This window comes from Schistocerca cancellata, chromosome 7 (assembly GCF_023864275.1).
Source record: "Schistocerca cancellata isolate TAMUIC-IGC-003103 chromosome 7, iqSchCanc2.1, whole genome shotgun sequence".
Classification (NCBI taxonomy): domain Eukaryota; kingdom Metazoa; phylum Arthropoda; class Insecta; order Orthoptera; family Acrididae; genus Schistocerca; species Schistocerca cancellata.
Window position 1 is genome coordinate 214,844,704 of NC_064632.1, and position 20,643 is coordinate 214,865,346.

The 20,643-nt window shown below is 45.9% G+C and overlaps 1 protein-coding gene across 1 annotated transcript in view; it reads right to left on the bottom strand.

Moving 5' to 3' along the window:
- Window positions 1-427: 427 nt before the first annotated feature.
- The window catches only part of LOC126092705 (uncharacterized), a 710,832-nt gene continuing 690,616 nt past the window's right edge, over window positions 428-20,643 (bottom strand). The window contains exons 5-6 of the mRNA XM_049908427.1: window positions 6,884-7,022; window positions 428-620 (exon numbers count right to left, since the gene is read on the bottom strand). Coding sequence (XP_049764384.1) covers window positions 428-620; window positions 6,884-7,022 — 332 coding nt within the window. The remainder of the gene's footprint in view (window positions 621-6,883; window positions 7,023-20,643) is intronic.

Consider the following 20,643-nt stretch of genomic DNA (forward strand, 5'->3'; position numbering starts at 1 on the left):
TCATAAATGTGTGGAAAAGTTATTAAGGATTTGCGTTAACGCAAACCTGAGAGACTTTCCACACGCACCGTTTCCAGCACCGTGCATTATCGGTGCGTGTTATCGGAGACCAGCAGTCGACGTACTCATTTATACTAGGATTTCTGGTTTTCAGTCCCGAATATGTGCTGCACCAAAGTGAAACATGTCCTAATCCCTCATTTTTACAGAAGTCGTTGCAACGAGAAAAAAAAAGGAAAAAGAACCAGCCTAACTGAACAATTTTTCCACTGGCAATGACCCATATCTGAAGGGGAAACCAGGGAAGATTTGAAAACTGCCGCTGCGAGGCGCTATCGACAGAAACATGGCGTTTAATACTCCTATCACAGAAACTCATTACTGTGATGACAGTGTTAGCACGGTTGATGGTGAGCACGGCACGGGGCTAGCTGCTGGAGGCGCCGTTCGCCCCCTGCTCTGACTGCTTGCTCCCTTTCTCAGACTCCAGCCTCCAGCAGCCGCTCCAGCGCGTTGTTTGCGCGCCTCCCAAGTTGTTCCCGGCTGGAACTTTTCCCACTTCGGCGCTCCCCGCGACCAGCCAGCGGTATAAGATATGTAGTCCCGTAGGCTCCGCCAACCTGGAAATTATTCTTTTCCGGGCGCACTTAATTCAGCCCTCGAAAGGAAGTTAAGTTCCCCGGGAGGCCGCGGCAACTGTGCGAGTGTTTTCTTTGTTGCCTTTGCTCCCAGCCCCGCTCTACGCTGCTCCTTCGCGCGGCCACGCAACCCGTCCTGCGAAAGAGGCTTCACTTACAGCCCTCCCCACGCAACACCTTTTAGAAAAGTAGGATTCACCTGCAGAGTTTGAAGCCTTCTGTGTGCCGCCTCGTAATCTCGCAGTTGAACAATCTGCAAGAGCTCAATTTATGAGAGACTGGAAACAAACTACAAGATGGAGCTAATACGATACAGGTTGCAAGCGTACCTACACTGACTACAGTTCTATTAATTTTATCAATGACATCACATTCGTTTCTAGATTAAAGCTACAAACGTATCCTCACAACAGTTTTCTTATTTTTTTTAAAGGACACGCATTCACTGGTCATTGTAGAGATTATTTACGTCACTACTGCAATTTCGGGAGAATCTTGAAGTCTGACATGTGAAACGCTGTACGTTGTGAAATGGTGTGATCCTTAAGCTTGTATACTTCATCGTGAGAACTTCGTACGGTCAATGACGAATGTAATTTAGAGAACTGATTTGTATGTACTATTGTAACAATCAACGGCGAATGTGTTGTTCTTCAAAAGTTTAGAAAAAAATGTGTGTGAAATCTTATGGGACTTAACTGCTAAGGTCATCAGTCCCTAAGCTTACACACTACTTAACCTAAATTCTCCCAAGGACGAACACACACACCCATGCTCGAGGGAGGACTCGAATCTCCGCTGGGACCAGCCGCACAGCAAAAGTTTAGAAAACTGCTGTGTAGGTACGCTTGTAACATGTAAATAATTTCCACAATCAAATGCGAAGGCTTTAAAATCCCCCCGAAACTGCAATAGTGAAATAAATAATTTGTATAATCAATGTGATGTCTTCTACATTCAACGGCGAATGCTACGTCCTTTACGTAATTTAGAAGACTGTTGTGTAGGTACGTCTGTAACCTAAAATCCTCCAGAAATTGCAATAGTGAAATGAGTAATTTCTGCAGTCAACGGAATCAAGGCGGGTATGATATCACTGTATTCACAACGTACGGAGCTTTACAATTGTCTGATGTTACTGTATTTCTATATTTCAATAATGAAATTTCGGAGGATTTTAATGTCTGACATGTGCTGTAGCAAAATCTTTTGCACTGCCACTTGAAAATGGCCCAAAAGCCGAAACTGCAGCCGGCCGGAGTGTCCGAGTTGTTCTAGGCGCTACAGTCTGGAAGCGCGCTACCGCTACGGTCGCAGGTTCGAATCCTACCTTGGGCATGGATGCGTGTGATGGCCTTAGGTTAGTTAGGTTTAATTAGTTCTAAGTTCTAGGGGACTGATGACCTCAGCAGTTAAGTCCCATAGTGCTCAGAGCCATTTGAATCGAAACTGCAAGAACGAAATAAATAATGTATACAGTGAAAGGCGAATATAATGTTCTCTAAAAAAATTTACATGATCATAACCCCGACCAGCAGAATTAATCAGTTTTCTAAATGTATGCGTGACTGCAACTTATAAATTAGTGAGATATGTTCCTATTAATACATCGTCCCCAAGACGCTGTATTTTATATCCGGTTTTATATAACAGGATACTAACTGAATACTGCGTATTACACTAAAAAATAGACTTAACCATCTTTCAGCATCAAACAATTAATTAAATTCGTGAGACCATTCCGCAGTCTGTTCTGTTAACGAAGGTCCGAGCATAAGGATTTTATCCTCAGGTACGTGAGTGGCTCGAAGATTTCTGAAGTAGTGGAAGGCAGAACATTGTAATCGACAGCTAGTGTTCATTGGAGTCAAGGTTATCGTCAGAAGTGTCACAGAGAAGTTTGGTAGGACCACCCTTACTCTCTATACACACAAGAATGACCTGATGGGCAGGATGATCAGCAATTCAGGACGATCAGCAATTTACGCCTGTTTGCTGAAGACGCTGTGGTGTACGAGAAGGTGTCGCGTCGCTCAGTGACTGCAGGAATATACAAGATAATTTAGACAGAATTTCTAGTGGTCGGCTTTGTTTTATTCGGAAAAATGGAAATGGCCGTTTGGCGTCATTGGCCGGGAGGCCCCTTGCGGGGCAGGTCCGGCCGCCTTGGTGCATCCCCGTTTTCAAGAAGGGACGTCGAACAGATGTGCAGAACTGTAGACCTATATCTCTAACGTCGATCAGTTGTAGAATTTTGGAACACGTATTGTGTTCGAGTATAATGACTTTTCTGGAGACTAGAAATCTACTCTGTAGGAATCAGCATGGGTTTCGAAAAAGACGGTCAAGTGAAACCCAGCTCGCGCTATTCGTCCACGAGATTCAGAGGGCCATAGACACGGGTTCACAGGTGGATGCCATGTTTCTTGACTTCCGCAAGGCGTTCGATACAGTTCCCCACAGTCGATTAATGAACAAAGTAAGAGCATATGGACTATCAGACCAATTGTGTGATTGGATTGAGGAGTTCCTAGATAACAGGACGCAGCATGTCATTCTCAATGGAGAGAAGTCTTCAGAAGTAAGAGTGATTTCAGGTGTGCCGCAGGGGAGTGTCATAGGACCGTTGCTATTCACAATATACGTAAATGACCCTGTGGATGACATCGGAAGTTCACTGATGCTGTGGTGTATCGAGAGGTTGTAACAATGGAAAATTGTACTGAAATGCAGGAGGATCCGCAGCGAATTGACGCATGGTGCAGGGAATGGCAATTGAATCTCAATGTAGACAAGTGTAATGTGCTGCGAATACACAGAAAGATAGATCCTTTATCATTTAGCTACAAAATAGCAGGTCAGCAACTGGAAGCAGTTAATACCGTAAATTATCTGGGAGTACGCATTAGGAGTGATTTAAAATGGAATGATCATATAATGTTGATCGTCGGTAAGGTAGATGCCAGACAGATTCATTGGAAGAATCCTAAGGAAATGCAATCCGAAAACAAAGGAAGTAGGTTACAGTACGCTTGTTCGCCCACTGCTTGAATACTGCTCAGCAGTGTGGGATCCGTACCAGATAGGGTTGATAGAAGAGATAGAGAAGATCCAACGGAGAGCAGCGCGCTTCGTTACAGGATCATTTAGTAATCGCGAAAGCGTTACGGAGATGATAGATAAACTCCAGTGGAAGACTCTGCAGGAGAGACGCTCAGTAGCTCGGTACGGGCTTTTGTCAAAGTTTCGAGAACATACCTTCTCCGAAGAGTCAAGCAGTATATTGCTCCCTCCTACGTATATTTCGCGAAGAGACCATGAGGATAAAATCAGAGAGATTAGAGCCCACACAGAGGCATACTGACAATCCTTCTTTCCACGAACAATACGAGACTGGAATAGAAGGGAGAACCGATAGAGGTACTCAAAGTACCCTCCGCCACACACCGTCAGGTGGCTTGCGGAGTATGGATATAGATGTAGATGTAGATGTCTTATCAAATTCGACGCCACATTAGGAGAGCTGAGCACCGGATGGGGATGAAATGATGATTAACACAACACAGCACCTAGTCCCTGAGCGGAGAAAATCCCCAACCCAGCAGGGAATCGAACCCAGGCCCGTAGGACGACAATCCGTCACGGTGGCCACTCAGCTACCGGGGTGGACATTTTATTTCGAGAGTTTTGCGAAAGTGTGGCTCATCTGTAAAGGAGACGGAGTACAGAACACTAGCGATACCCAGGTCGGATTAAAGGAAGTCAACGAGCCAACTGAAAGACACGCTGCTACATTTGTTATCAGTAGGTTCGATAAGCACGCGAGTATTACGGACAAGATTCGTGAACTCAAATGGGAATCCCTGGAGGAAGACGACCTTTTTTTCCGCAAGGCACTATCGAGGAGAACAGTCATTTGAGGCTGACTGCAGAACGATTCTACTGCCACCAACGTACATTTCACGTAAGGACCACGAAGATAAGATACATGAAATTAGGGCTCGTACATAGTCTTACAGACAGTGATTTTTCCCTCTGTTTGCAAGTGGAACCGGAAAGGAATGGTTACTGATGGTACCCAGCACCATGCGATGCACTGTGCGTTGCGGCACGTGCTTGTAGTTGTAGATGTATCCGATTCGGATGTAATCTGAAACCCTACACATGAATTCATCATTCCGCCCCACTTCAGAGCCATAAGCTCCATGCTGAATGAATCCCACGGTCAATTAAACCAGAAAAACTGGAACAGTATTTCTAGGATTTGCTAATACGTAACTGTTTACAGAAGAATTCATTCATGTAAGTGATACGAAAATCTGTTTATTAAGAGATGAAACTTTGCTGCTCTTCTGGCCTTCAGCCAAAAGGCTCCTATGATGCATCTCTCTGTGCTGCTCTATGCAAGTCTCTTCATCTGTACATATCTACTGTAAACCGCACATCATCTTAAACTGGTTAACGTTAAGTAAGACTTTCACCGTCCACGATTACCTCTACCATCAAACAGGCGCCTTAGGATGTATCCTACCAACCTATCTTCCCTTTTAGTAAAAGTAAACCATAAATAACTATTCTTCCTGATTAGATTCATTACTTTCATCAGTCACCCAATCCGCCTACCTATGAAGCTGTGTAACTTTGTCTCTACAGTAATGTAATGTATAATCTGATTTACTATGCCACAACATGGAAAAGTATTTATTTTTTTATAACAGATCAAACTGACTGTGGTACTGCTTCAGTGATGTTCATGGACATACATGATATTGGAACCACATTTGGATCTTTAGCGCACTTACGATAATGCTGAAAGGAAACCCATCAAGATGAGATCGGGAATTCAAAAATATCATAGCCTAGTCACAGACATTTGCATACTTAAGCAGACACACACGCTCACGCACGCACACACACACACACACACACACACAACCGTCAGTTCAAAAATTTAATTAAAACAGAAAACATGCAATAAAAGACGTGAAATAATACAGCAGGAATAGTTGCTGAGTGATCACTGGACTAGTAAAGGATGAGTCAATCTCTCTGCAACACATTAGAAACTCCATAGTAAGACTTTAGGAGGGATTCTGCCCATTTCACAACATTTTCAGCTGCTGATGAGTCTGCGAATATTGTACGCTGAACTCATTTAAGTCTATTACTCTCCTCTCGTCAGAATATAAAACGCACTCCGCTATAATATGATATATCCAGACATGTATGCAACAGGCATCACAAACGGGTGGGTCCTCCCACCGAAGCAAAACGGCTATGTCCTATACGGAGAAGAGTGCGTTCCACCTATGTGACTGCAGTGTAGAACGACACCGACGTACAGTCTGTTTCAGACTGCAAATTATTGTCCCTCAAATCCATTCACCCTCCCTCCCATTGATAGGTGACCTTCTGGTTCTACAGTGAGTTCACAGCCTGCAGAGGAATGGCACGTTGTCTCTGTCATTCCTTTCCATGTTTTTGAAGCAGGAAATGAGTATACTGCGTATACAGTAAAACTTCTTCTGGTCGGTACACTTGTTCAACAGGCTGCAGATCAGAGAAACCTGGTCTCGTCTCATCTGCTTCAGTGCCTTTAGAACTAAGTACAACTCAAAATGAGAGATTTTAAACATATCTGGTAGGTTGACCCTGAACAAGCTGTCAGGAAAAATCATTGATATTTGCAACGACCATTTCTAAAAGACGGCCTTTTTCTCGGATCGTATGTGATCTTGTTGTCCGCATGTGGCCATTAAAATTCCTTGTCGACCACATGGAGCATGTTCATGCAGATTCCGCATCTGCAGTTTAAATTTTGAAGAAAATGGCAGCAACAGTTGCATTTTCCTTTTTCTTTTCAAAACCACGACCGGCTTCGACCCGCAAGGACTTTACCCTGTGGTGTTCGTCAGGCGTCCTGAGAGAACACAGGACTCATAAAATACAGCACTGAGTAATGCTCTTGGGGAGTGAAGCAGTTCATTGTAATGTAAAAAGAAAAGTGCAAAGAGCTCTGTCATTTTACTTAAAATACTGAAAAGTAGCTCCATGAGTGTGCCAGCAATGGAACTGTATCCAGGATCTGGAATTCGTAATACATTTTGTACCCCTGTCGACCGTGGTTAATTGCCTCTTGATGTGAAGTAGTGGCTCGCCGCCATCGGTGCACAAACTAGGCATAGCGCTCTTTCTAAACGCCCCTGGAGCCTACCTAGTGACCTCATGGTGAACTTATACAGTACCTTAAGGTATTGTAGTCTATAATATCCACACATACTGTGTTCCGATCCATAATCAATTCAGGGCTGGTCAGAAGCTCTATCAAACTGAAGCTGACGGGTTCGGTCTGCTCCCCATCCAAGGTGTGCAACACATACACTCCTGGAAATTGAAATAAGAACACCGTGAATTCATTGTCCCAGGAAGGGGAAACTTTATTGACACATTCCTGGGGTCTGATACATCACATGATCACACTGACAGAACCACAGGCACATAGACACAGGCAACAGAGCATGCACAATGTCGGCACTAGTACAGTGTATATCCACCTTTCGCAGCAATGCAGGCTGCTATTCTCCCATGGAGACGATCGTAGAGATGCTGGATGTAGTCCTGTGGAACGGCTTGCCATGCCATTTCCACCTGGCGCCTCAGTTGGACCAGCGTTCGTGCTGGACGTGCAGACCGCGTGAGACGACGCTTCATCCAGTCCCAAACATGCTCAATGGGGACAGATCCGGAGATCTTACTGGCCAGGGTAGTTGACTTACACCTTCTAGAGCACGTTGGGTGGCACGGGATACATACGGACGTGCATTGTCCTGTTGGAACAGCAAGTTCCCTTGCCGGTCTAGGAATGGTAGAACGATGGGTTCGATGACGGTTTGGATGTACCGTGCACTATTCAGTGTCCCCTCGACGATCACCAGTGGTGTACGGCCAGTGTAGGAGATCGCTCCCCACACCATGATGCCGGGTGTTGGCCCTGTGTGACTCGGTCGTATGCAGTCCTGATTGTGGCACTCACCTGCACGGCGCCAAACACGCATACGACCATCATTGGCACCAAGGCAGAAGCGACTCTCATCGCTGAAGACGACACGCCTCCATTCGTCCCTCCATTCACGCCTGTCGCGACACCACTGGAGGCGGGCTGCACGATGTTGGGGCGTGAGCGGAAGACGGCCTAACGGTGTGCGGGACCGTAGCCCAGATTCATGAAGACGGTTGCGAATGGTCCTCGCCGATACCCCAGGAGCAACAGTGTCCCTAATTTGCTGGGAAGTGGCGGTGCGGTCCCCTATGGCACTGCGTAGGATCCTACGGTCTTGGCGTGCATCCGTGCGTCGCTGCGGTCCGGTCCCAGGTCGACGGGCACGTGCACCTTCCGCCGACCACTGGCGACAACATCGATGTACTGTGGAGACCTCACGCCCCACGTGTTGAGCAATTCGGCGGTACGTCCACCCGGCCTCCCGCATGCCCACTATACGCCCTCGCTCAAAGTCCGTCAACTGCACATACGGTTCATGTCCACGCTGTCGCGGCATGCTACCAGTGTTAAAGACTGCGATGGAGCTCCGTATGCCACGGCAAACTGGCTGACACTGACGGCGGCGGTGCACAAATGCTGCGCAGCTAGCGCCATTCGACGGCCAACACCGCGGTTCCTGGTGTGTCCGCTGTGCCGTGCGTGTGATCATTGCTTGTACAGCCCTCTCGCAGTGTCCGGAGCAAGTATGGTGGGTCTGACACACCGGTGTCAATGTGTTCTTTTTTCCATTTCCAGGAGTGTATGTTAAGGATTTTGAGACTTCGATTTCTGAAGTCAGCCACGTAAGCGCCTGACCAAAATGGAGACACAGATACATTCACCACTCTTTCAAACTTAAAAAAAACTGTGTCGTTCAATATAAGATATGGAAGATTAAAAGGACGACGAGAGCGGTTAAAAGCAGCACATACTGATTTTTCTGACGAAAGCCTAAAATCACCCTCTTAACGTCAACTGGTATGGACTGCAACTGCAACTGGTATGGACTTGCTACTAGAATGCAAGGTGAACACTATGAAAGGTCATCCACAAATAGAGAGTGTTTGACAGGACTCCCTACTGTGCACGTAATGTAGTTATTAAAAAGGCCATACTTGGAACGTTGCCGTGAAGGACACCGTTTTATTGTGAAAACCTGTATGATATAACTGCAACAATTGGATATCTTAAAGAACGTTTAAAAACAGGAAAATGCTCCCGGGAACTCTATAGGTGCATCTAATGGAGGATTTTATGCCTCTAAGCAGGAAACAATATCATCGTGACCTGATACTTTAAGGTAAAAATGCCTGGGAAGATACCAGCCTCAGCAATCGATTCTGCGTGAATATGAGACCTATAATTGCGATAGTAAGCAGTTATGAGCTTGTGAAAGTACATCTTCTAAACTTACGCGCGCAGTATTTGTTCGTTACACTCTCCGCACTGACGAGAGCGCAGTACTGTACGACGGAGTGACAACCAAAGCCTTATTCGCGGGACGTTGAAGGCGAGGGGAGAGGAGGCGGAGTTGGACACATCTGCCCAGCGATGAATAGTAAGCAATAAGACAATATTAGGCACATATGCTTTCAATATTACTTTAACAATATTCTCATATTGATATTCAGCATCTATACGTAACTTCTCAATATGAAAATGAATAAACCTAAGCGACTAAAGAACTTTTATGAAATGAAGTTAATGATTTTCGATTTACAATTTCATCACGTTGGCGTGCAGTACATCTCCTGAAAATCCACTTCATTCTAACAGATACAGCTTTAAAATCCAAGGAAAATAATGCCAAACAGCGATGTTAATCGTTAAATAACGCTACGCTACTTCTTCAGTGTCGTAAATACTCGTTTCGTTCATTTACACTGCATTTTCGAAACGCAACATTAAAATGTTCGAAGCGTAGAGATATGTGCTATCAACTACCGGTTAGAAGCCACGCACTTCGACACGATAAAAAAAAACAATCTTAATAACTTTGAAATAGTATTTCAGAGACTCCACTGTAAAGTACTTCACGCCCTGGCATTAAGGGTCTGCAGTGGAGTGGGGCATCTGACAACAGCTGGTGTGCACGAAACTTTAAAAGCTGTACGTACGCTTTAAAAGCTGTATGCTTATTATCAGACTCATGGCCCTAATTTTCACTCTGGATTCAATGCTGGAACTGAGTCTTGCAAGTGAGCTTTTTTCTCCTTAAAATAAGCATTCCAGTAGGTGACGTTTCCTTGTGAATAGTATCATAAGCTTTCTCAAGTTCAAAGGAACAGTAGTACATGATGGGTGGGTAAGAACGCCTGTTGTATTGCAGGGTCGGGCGGTGGAGCGATAGGCCAGGACGATATTCGTCAGTCTACCGATGGACAAGCGGTCTTTGTTGTTGTCCCTAACACATCTACGTAAATCTATTCGTGGCGTGGTGGCCGTTTTCGCACATGGCCTACACAACCCTGAGAACTGTCTCTACGGTCAAACACAGCTAGTTGGTTGTATAGTGTCGAGTTACCCTAGCTGAGCATCCATCGAGGACTCTTTCTTTCAGGCAGTGCTCTTTCCGATAGACAAATGTAACCAGTCTGAGAAATGGTCGCTGCAGTGCAGGTCCAGACCGGAACTGGTGCCCCAAGTTGACAGGAAGCCACCGCAAACCCACACGCCAGACTCCACCATGCTGCCTCTGCCGTTTTCCTCCACGAACTTCTGCTCCGACTCTTCACTTTAGTCGGTCGTTACCTGCAGTGCCATCTTGCTGGCCGTCCTCAAACTGGCACCTCTCCGCTGCGACTCACCTCTGATGATGTACCAACAAATCGGGCAACTTCATTGAAATCGTTTGTCGCAAACACAGGAATCTCATTAAGTCAGGTTCCCTCTGCCACGATATTATTAGAGCACGAGACTGGACTGGGGGAGGATGAGGAAGGTACGGTCCTGGAATTCTCCTTAAGCAAAATAGGAAACAGTTCCTACGTCGGTCAGTTGTAATAAACAGTTCTCCACCTGAAGATGATGGTGAGAACCATTGGAACGCGTAGTGACAAAGTAAACAAGAGACTAACGCAGAAACTGTTTTATTAGTATTCATCAACAGTCGCTGGCCTCATAATGTCGTCCCTTATGGACGAAACATTTAATTAGGAAAAGCACGGGAAACCCAACTCATGACGACTGAACGTAAGTATGACACACAGTACTCCAGAATATGGGTTATCTGTGTTACCACTAGGCTATCTCGCTCATGTATCTATCTCCCTTAGGTATCTTCTTTACGTTTCAGATTGACGTCATAAAAGGCCATCAGAAGAAATGAGACAAGTACGGAGTACGCAGAACTTCTGAAAGCCAGCGCTGACGATTAAGGCTTCATAGAAAAACGGGAACGAAGAAGTTCGCCTAAGAAGATCTCGACGGCGGAAACGTATACCGACACGGCTTTTCACACTCCCTAAAATACTGTTACCGTCACATCCTATATTCGGCTGCTTTTGTGATACGCCGTACTTGGAAACAGAGCGCTCCATCGGCTTCCCAGAACGCAGCAGCGGGAGCGGCTGCTACGTTTCAGAGCATACGACTTGTGAGGGCTGACTTTGCACGTCGTCAGCCCACAGAAGCGTAACGCTGTTGCTATTCGCAACCCACGTCATACGCATTTGGCGGCGAGTAGTAACGCCGCTGAACGACGGTAACCGCTCCGGGCTTTGGTGGGCAAACAACAAGGTTCCTCGCGAGGGCGCGCTGAATGGCTCATAACGAACCGCGGCTGGGATAAGCGGCGCGCAGTCGTTTGGCAGGAGCCGGCAGCCGGAGGGTTCCATAACGAGGGGCCTTGTTACGCCGCGGTGTCACGCATCCCGCCAGACGGCTCCGGGCTCGGCGGCAACCACGGGGCGGCTGTTGACCCCAGCGTCTTGCCTCGGTCGAACATTTTACAATCGGTGCAAGCACTGATCGAGGTTACTTTATCGTCATTGGTTAGTACAGACTAATGACTTGTGACTAACTGGAAAACTGAGAAGCATTTTTACCGTGACGTCTCTATTTGGTCTTAATATCAGCTGACAAGGCTGATCAAGAAAGGAGCGGCCGGTTTAGAAAGGGTATATGACAGGGATGTAATCTTTCGCCCCTACTGTTCAATCTACGCATCGAAAGAGCAATGATAGAATTAAAAGTACCACGCTGTTCCATTTTATTCAATGCCCTATTCTACTACGGCCCGCAATGTGATACGTTTTGTGCGGGCATTAGTGCACCACTCTGTCCACTTAGCTGGAACCAACGAACTTCCAACCCAGCAGCTCTTATGCTACGCAGCTTTGGCTGCAGGTTCTGTTGTCCATGCAGCATCATGCGGAGGTGAAGCCTCTTGGAGATCTTTAGTCCTCCTTTGTGTTAATGGCGACTGTACGAAGTGCATCCAGCAAGTCAGTTCCTATAGCGCCCATATGTGGCATGAGTAGTATAATAAGAATGTGCATATTTAGAAGTAGAGAAGAGGTGTGCGGGAACAGTGCAGTGCAGTTTCAGTCTTGTGACGACATTGGTTACCGACTAGTGCTAGGATAAAATGGTTGCTGTGATATTGTCGCACAACAGCGAAGTACGTGCAGTCATCTCCAGCAGAGATCCGTTACAAATTGTGCCACGTGTATGGACAGGACATTATAAGCGAAAATACAGATTGCCGACGGTGCAAGCAATGTTGCAGGAATAGCGCTTCACACTGTCAGAACCTAAGATGTCTCGCTCCCTGTTGCACCAAATAGTCTCCTGGCGGCTTGGTTTTCATGAAATGTCTACCTGATGGATGCCAAGGCAATTGATAGATGAAAGCAAACCCAAACGCATGGCCGCTGAATTAACATTCTTACACATAGAAACTTGACTAGTTTCTCTAATATGTTGTCACTGAGGATGAAACATGGATGTCAGATGCCTGACCTGGAACAGAACAACAACGAATGCTTTGATGGCATAGTGGCTCACCTGTAAAGACCAAATTCTCTGTCAAAAATATCATGTGCACTGTTCTGTAATCGACGTGGTGTCCACCGATTTTTCGCCTCTAGGAGAGACCGTGATAGCTGATCTTTATTGTCAGGCATTGAAACATCGGAGGTGGGACAGAATAAGAGACGTGGGATGATGACAAAAGGCATGACGCTTGTGCAGCCAAGGCCACAAGAAATCTGTTGAATTAGTTTGGATGGTAGATCCTTCAGACCTGATATAGCCCCAATTGAGTATCATCTCTTCCATCTCATGAAGCTTTTTGTGGCAGGAAAACGTTTCCACGACGACGCTGGGGTGCAGGCTGAAGTGAATTCGTGGCCCTGGACGTTGGCGGCAGACGCCTATGAGGTGGGGATGTAATTGATGGTAAATGCCTCAACAGTAGTGGTGGCTACGTTGAGAAAAATCCAGTGAATCTATGTAAATACTCCAATAAATACGTCATATAGTTACGTTCTTCTTTTCTTTATCGCTCATCGAAACTTAGCGTCTGGATAAACATCATGTTTTAAAAATACTATATATCAGATTGGAAAATGGGAAATTATAAAAGAGAGAAATTTTAGTTTAAGAAGAGCAATAAATGAAGATACGACACATTGAGTAATATGTCGCTTCACCTGTACTACCGAGGGAGACCGTCTCCGAATGTGTCCCCAAGCCTGACATCCCTCTGCAGTGGTTCCCAAGAACAATCGAAGCAGCAATGACAGAAACGAAAGAAACATTCGGGAGTGGGATTAAAACCCAGAGTGAATTGCCGTCAGTGATAAAGCACTCTGATGACATCGATATTTTCAGTGAAAGTGGGGAAGAATCGCTCGACCTCAAGTCTACTTGGCATAAACTATAGATTGAGAGTAAACTGGGAAAATACAAAAGTAATGAAGAGCAACAAAAGTGAGATTTGCGATAAATTTATCATAGTTCTGCTGTCTTGGAAACAAAATAGCACATGACAAACGAATCAAGGAGGACATGAGAAGTAAACTAGCACAGATAAAAAAGGAATTGCTGGCCAAAGGATGTCGGTCATAATTTTAGGCAGAATTTTCTTAAAATGTACATTTGGTACACAGAAGTGTATTTCGGACATCATTGTTTGGTAGTGGATCAGGGAATGTGGGAAAACTGCTAGAGAGAGGTATTAAAAATCTGGTGGACTAATGAGGAAAGTGCATGGTGAGAGTAGAATCGGCAACAAAATACGTATGTGAACAACGTTGACAGGAAGAGACAGAAACTTAGCACATCTGTCAAGGCATCACAGAATTAATCCCTTGGTACCCGAGGGAATGGCAGAGTCTAAATACTGTAGTGGAACCCGGTGAAGGGAATGTATTCAACAAATAACTGAGGAAGTTGGATGGATGCTAATATGAAATGGTTGACAAGGAGAATAATTCGTGACTGGCAGCACCAAAGCTGTCACAAGTTTTATGACCGAAAAAAAATCTTCTCCTGGTGACAAATCACATCTTCAAAAATCCTCCTGAACATAGGCAGCAGTACAAGTATGCCAGCTGCGTCAGGCGAGTCCACATGACTTTTCCGGCACTAGTCGCCATGGACAAGTGTTGAGTGTATCACGATGATACAAAAAGCGAGACACAGGAGCGTAGCTAGCAGTGGAAACGTGTGTGTTCGGCCTCATCGAAGAGGGTGAAGACCGGGCAAGGTCATACTGCCTTATAGGGTGCCATAGCCTTTTATGACAGATTATAATCATAGAGGCAAACTGTGACATGAGTATACTGTCACAAAAGCTAACGAATGAAATCTCCTGACGCGACTGCGGGAAGCTGTCAACAAGAAGCCACCTGTTTGGGTCCGCAACAAAGCCGCAGCTCATTCTGTATGACACAGTCAAACGTGCTACTTTTTTGGGTCATCAATGTTTTTAGCTTTAAAATGTATATTACATACCTCGACAAGTTACAACGAAGACATTGGTCTCTCCCTGTTGCATGAAACGCATACTATTTTTGTATTAGGGAATGTGGACAGTGTGGAATAAGGTCATTTGGGTCAGTTCGGCGAACCCAGATAGCCGAGATGGTTAAGGTGACCGCTCACAATAATCGGAAAATCCGGGTTGGAGTCGCTGCCTGGCGCAAACCTTCATGTGTCACTACTAAATAGTACAGCTGACCTCATAATGATTTCACAATTTGCGAATCAGTTTTATAATATCAAAGTTTGCTTCACGTGCCGTATTCTCCTGGTTTCTTCAGCTTTCCATGGGTGAAGAAACAATTGTTTGTCAGGGATTTGCCTGAAGGCGCTAGGTGGTTTTCGAAAGAAGGAAGGATGATTAGGGTTTAACGTCTCATCAGAAAGTGTTTTATTAGAGAGACAGCACCACCTCTGAAAGTTTCAAGGATGGGGAAGGAAATCACCTGTGCTGTTTCAAAGGAACCAACCGCCACTGAACCGTCGTCCTTCTAAGTGAGAGTCCAATGATTTTCGACGTGAAACAGTTCCTGAACGATCAAAATATTGCCATCTGTAACCGAGGTCTGTGCATACTCATTCAACGTTGACAAAATTGAGTCACAGTGAGGGGGGGAGGTGAATTTGAAGAGAACGACTAACATTATCGACAGTTTTCAATTAAAATTTAATGATTAACTTTTATCTACTGCAAATCAGGAAGAAAGAGATGACCTACAAAAGTGATTTGTGGAACTTTTAAAATGTTACTGCTGCAGTGTAAGCAAAATGCAACTGTCGGAATCGAAATCACAGAAGGATATTACTTCACTGCTGTTTGTGAAAAGTGCAATACCGAGAAGATTACCCCAACAGCGCCACACTTGGCGGAAGTGGCGAGGGGTGTGCAGGCAATACGTGATACGTTTTTTAGCGAGATAGGATACACGTAGGCCGAACAGAGCCCTCTCGTGTCGGTCCGACAGGGTCGGTGTTGCGCATAGTGCAGTCGGTGCAGAGAGGTCACACAAGGTGTAAATAATATAGTGAGTGCCTGAATGCCCCGTCGACGTCAAAGGGAGCCATATCGGCATGTGAACGAGTTCAAAGGGGGCAGAATGATCGGTCTCCGGTGAACGTGGTTGTATTTCCGTGACATTTCGGCTTGCACAGGGCATGCTGCTACGACAATGATGCGTGTGTGGAAGCATTGGATAGAGGAAGGTCGTACGCAGCGGCGAGCGGGAACTGCACCACGGAACATAACCACAGCACGGGATGACCGTCATCTTTTCCGCATGGGCATTACGGACCGTACAACGTCATCCACAGTGGTGGCTCGTCGCTGGAGCACTGCAAAACGTGTGAACTTGTCTGCATCGACGGTTCGTCGCTGTCTGCTGCAGGTTGGGCTGGTTGCACACATGTCTTTACGTCGGTTTACATCGTCCAGAAACTACAAGCTGGTCCGACTGCAATGGGCACGTGAACACCGTCACTGGGGTGCTGAGTGGCAATACGTAATCTTTTCGGATGAGTCCCGCTTCAGCGTGTCCTACAGTGATGGCCGCATTACGTGCCCGGCGGTACCGTGGCGAGCGCAACATGGAGGGCTGCATTGTGGAGCGGTATAGCGGTCCAACACCAGGAGCGATGGTTTGGGGTGCCATTGGTTACTACAGCCCGTCTCGCCTCGTACATACTGCGGACACTTCCAACAGCAACCGGTATCTAACGGAGGTTATGGAGCCTGAGGTACTACCCGTGCTTCTGGCATCTCCACAGGCCAAATTTCAACAGGACACATGTTGCGAGGAATGTACAGGCCTTCTTCGAAGAGCAACGGATACCATTGCTTCCCTGGCCTGCACGTTCGCCAGACTTGACGTCCATCGAACATGTCTGGCACCTCACGGTCTTCCAGTAACTGGAATTACGGATTTGTGGGCTCGGATACGAACTATGTGGAGGGAAATCCCTCAGGAACGTATTCAGAGCCTTACTGATTCAATGCTCTAATTAGAGCGCATGGTGGCCACACAACATACTGAATAGCACTGCTCAAAGGACATGTACAAATTTGAGAAAGTAATCATTTGTTACTTGTCATGTACCTAACCTGTGGTATTAAATAAATTGAATTCATGCGTTTCATTCTTGGTGTTGCCATATCCACAAATGGTAGTGTATGATTAACGAAAGAAAATCCTTGCATACTGATTCTGAGCCGGCCGGTGTGGCGGTTCTAGGCGCTTCAGTCTGGAACCGTGCAACCGCTACGGTCGCAGGTTCGAATCCTTCCTCGGGCATGGATGTGTGTGATGTCCTTAGGTTAGTTAGGTTTAAGTAGTTCTACGTTCCAGGGGACTGACGACCTCAGCAGTTAATTCTTATAGTGCTCAGAGCCATTTGAACCATTTGATACTGATTCTGTCTTATCGTTTACATAAAATATTGATTTCAATATAAATTGTACAGCAAACAGAACGAAGAAAAAGGAGAGGTGAAAGTAACAGGCAGGAAACTACATGGCCCAGCAACTACGTTCGAAATGAAGAAACACACACACACGGCAGGTGATAGCACTAGCACTGAAGGGTGTATAAAGCCTGTTGGGGAGGTTACGGAAAACAATGCTGTCTTTGCTGTAATGCGAAAAGAGAGCGATTAATGTGACGTCCAAAAGGGCAAGATCATTCACTTTCGAGGCACGGGTGGATGCATTTCCCAAAAGTCTAATGGCGTAATGGTTACATACACCATGCATGGCAAAACGGAGCTATCCAAAACCGGCGCCAAGTCAACTGTGGTTCTCTACGGGACTTAGATGACAGCGGTGAACGCTGGTTGCGGAAATGTGTACGGGTGAATAAACGTGCAATTACTGAGCAACTGGCCGCCCGGATGAACCAAGGGGCTGCCAACAGTGTCTTCTCAACGACAGGTCAGCACACTTCGCTGTACATGGCCCTCCACAGTTGGTGCCTGATTCACGCATCCGTGTGCTGATTGCTGTTCATCGGCGACATGGATTCGAATTTGCACACCAGTCTGGACGCCAATTGAGTGGCGACAGGTGGTCTTCTCGGATGAATCACGTTTTATGCTCCATCGGACAGATGGCCGCTGGCGTGTACTGCGTGAACCGACAGCGAGCAAGAGGGAGCGTTATTGTCTAATCTACATCTACACATACATCCATGCTCCGCAAGCCACCTGACGATGTGTGGCGGAGGGTACCTTGAGTACCTCTAACGGTTCTCCCTCCTAATCCAGTCTCATATTGTTCGTGGAAAGAAGGATTGTCGGTATGCCTCTGTGTGGTCTCTAATCTCTCTGATTTTATCCTCACGGTCTCTTCGCGAGATATACGTAGGAGGCAGCAATATACTGCTTGACTCCTCGGTGAAGGTATGTTCTCTAAACTTCAACAAAAGCCCGTACCGAGCTACTGAGCGTCTTTCCTGCAGAGTCTTCCACTGGGGTTTATCTATCATCTCCGTAAGGCTTTCGCGATTACTAAATGATCCTGTAACGAAGTGCTCTGCTCTCCGTTGGATCTTCTCTATCTCCTCCATCAACTCTATCTGGTACGGATCCCACATTGGTGAGCAGTATTCAAGTAGAGGGCGAACAAGTGTACTGTAACCTACTTCCTTTGTTTTCGGATCGCATTTCCTTAGGATTCTTCCAATGAATCTCAGTCTGGCATCTCCTTTACTGACGATCAACTTTATATGATCATTCCATTTTAAATCATTCCTAATGCGTACTCCCAGATAATTTATGGCATTAACTGCTTCCAGTTGTTTTCCTGCTATATTGTAGGTAAATGATAAGGGATCTTTCTTTCTATGTATTCGCAGCACATTACACTTGTCTACATCGAGATTCAATTGGCATTCCCTGCACCATGCGTCAATTCGCTGCAGATCCTCCTGCATTTCAGTACAATTTTCCATTGTTACAACCTCTCGATATACCACAGCATCATCCGCAAAAAGCCTCAGTGAACTTCCGATGTTATCCACAAGGTCATTTATGTATACAGTGAATAGCAATGGTCCTACGACACTCCCCTGCGGCACACCTGAAATCACTCTTACTTCGGAAGACTTCTCTCCATTGAGAATGACATGCTGCGTTCTGTTATCTAGGAACTCTTCAATCCAATCACACAATTGGTGTGATAGCCCATATGCTCTTATTTTGTTCATTAAACGACTGTGGGGAACTGTATCGAACGCCTTGCGGAAGTCAAGAGACACGGTATCTACCTGGGAACCCGTGTCTATGGACCTCTGAGTCTCGTGGACGAATATCGCGAGCTGGATTTCACACGACCATCTTTTTCGAAACCCCTGCTGATTCCTACAGAGTAGATTTCTAGTCTCCAGAAAAGTCATTATCCTCGAACATTATACGTGTTCCAAAATTCTACAACTGACCGACGTTAGAGATATAGGTCTATAGTTCTGCACATCTGTTCGACGTCCCTTCTTGAAAACGGGGATGACCTGTTCCCTTTTCCAATCCTTTGGAACGCTACGCTCTTGTAGAGATCTACGGTACAACGCTGCAAGAAGGGGGGCGAGTTCCTTTGCGTACTCTGTGTAAAATCGAACTGGTATTCCATCAGATCCAGTGGCCCTTCGTGACATCTCCTGGAGGATTTCGTAATTATGGTATGTACAATGTAACAACACAAGTATGCTTCCATCCTTGGGAACGATGTCCACCTCTAAAAGAAGTTTGTTTCTCCTCACCACGGAGGCATCTGCCAGCAGGACTATGTAACATATCACACAACTCGCAGTGTGCCGGCCGCTGTGGCCGAGCGTTTGTAGGCGCTTCGGTCCGGAACCGCGCTGCTGCTGCGGTCGGAGGTTCGAATCCTGCCTCGGGCACGGATGTGTGTGATGTCCTTAGGTTAGTTAGGTTTAAGTGGTTCTAAGTCTAGGGGACTAATGACCTCAGATGTTAAATCCCATAGTGCTTAGAGCCATTTGTACTATTTTTTTGAACCCGCAGTGTAAGAGGTTGTTCGAACATCACCATTATGGGTATACCGCACACTCGTGGCCACTAATCTCCCGGATTTATAGCCATTCGAGAATCTGTGGCACCACTTGCATCAGGCCGTTTGCACAATGGCTCCTCAACCGAGAAACCGAGGGCAGTTGGCCACGGTACTGGTCTGCCATGGTTCCACATCCCTGTCGGTATCATCCACAATCTCACTGAGACTGTTCCTGCACGTCTCGCGCTCCAGAAGGTGTTTTATTCAGGCTTTTGACAGGTGTTCACATCAGTATGTTTAAGGGATAGACAAAGTGAAAAAGAGGCAAATGAAAAATAACTACGTACACTCCTTAGTATTTCAAAACTGTTCACCTTAGCTGTTAATAGATTTATCCCACTGTGAGACGAGTAGGTCGATGTCATCATGGAAAAATGTTTGCAGTCGTCTCGTAAACTACTATAGTAGACGTGCACGTCTCGTCGAAAGCGAATCGACGGCCACGACCGTCTTCCTCTAGGGCTCCAAAAATATGGAAATCGTATGGGAAGAAATGAGTGCTGTTAGGAGGATGTGTAGCGGCTTTCCAGTGACGCTTTTCAGAACAACTGCTGTAGAACACGTGTTTGAACAGGAGGACTGAGTGCTGTACAATGCAGCCATTATGTAGTAAATATTTTTGCCTTTATTGAACGCGGTATGCATTAAAAATAGCTCCTTGCTGACATGATAGCACCAGCGATTACAATTATTACTCATATTGACTTCAAATAGCGCAAATTCTTTTCTCCGTCGAACCCCAACCAGTTTGCATTTTCCACTATCGCGGAAAATTTTTCAACTTACGGAAAAACTTCAAGTTTCGCAGGAGAACTTCTGCAAAGTTTGGAAGGTCGGAGACGAGTTACTAGCGGAAGTAATGCTGTGAGGACGGATCGTGAGTCTTGCTTCGGAGCAGTTACTGGATAAAGGCAAAGGTG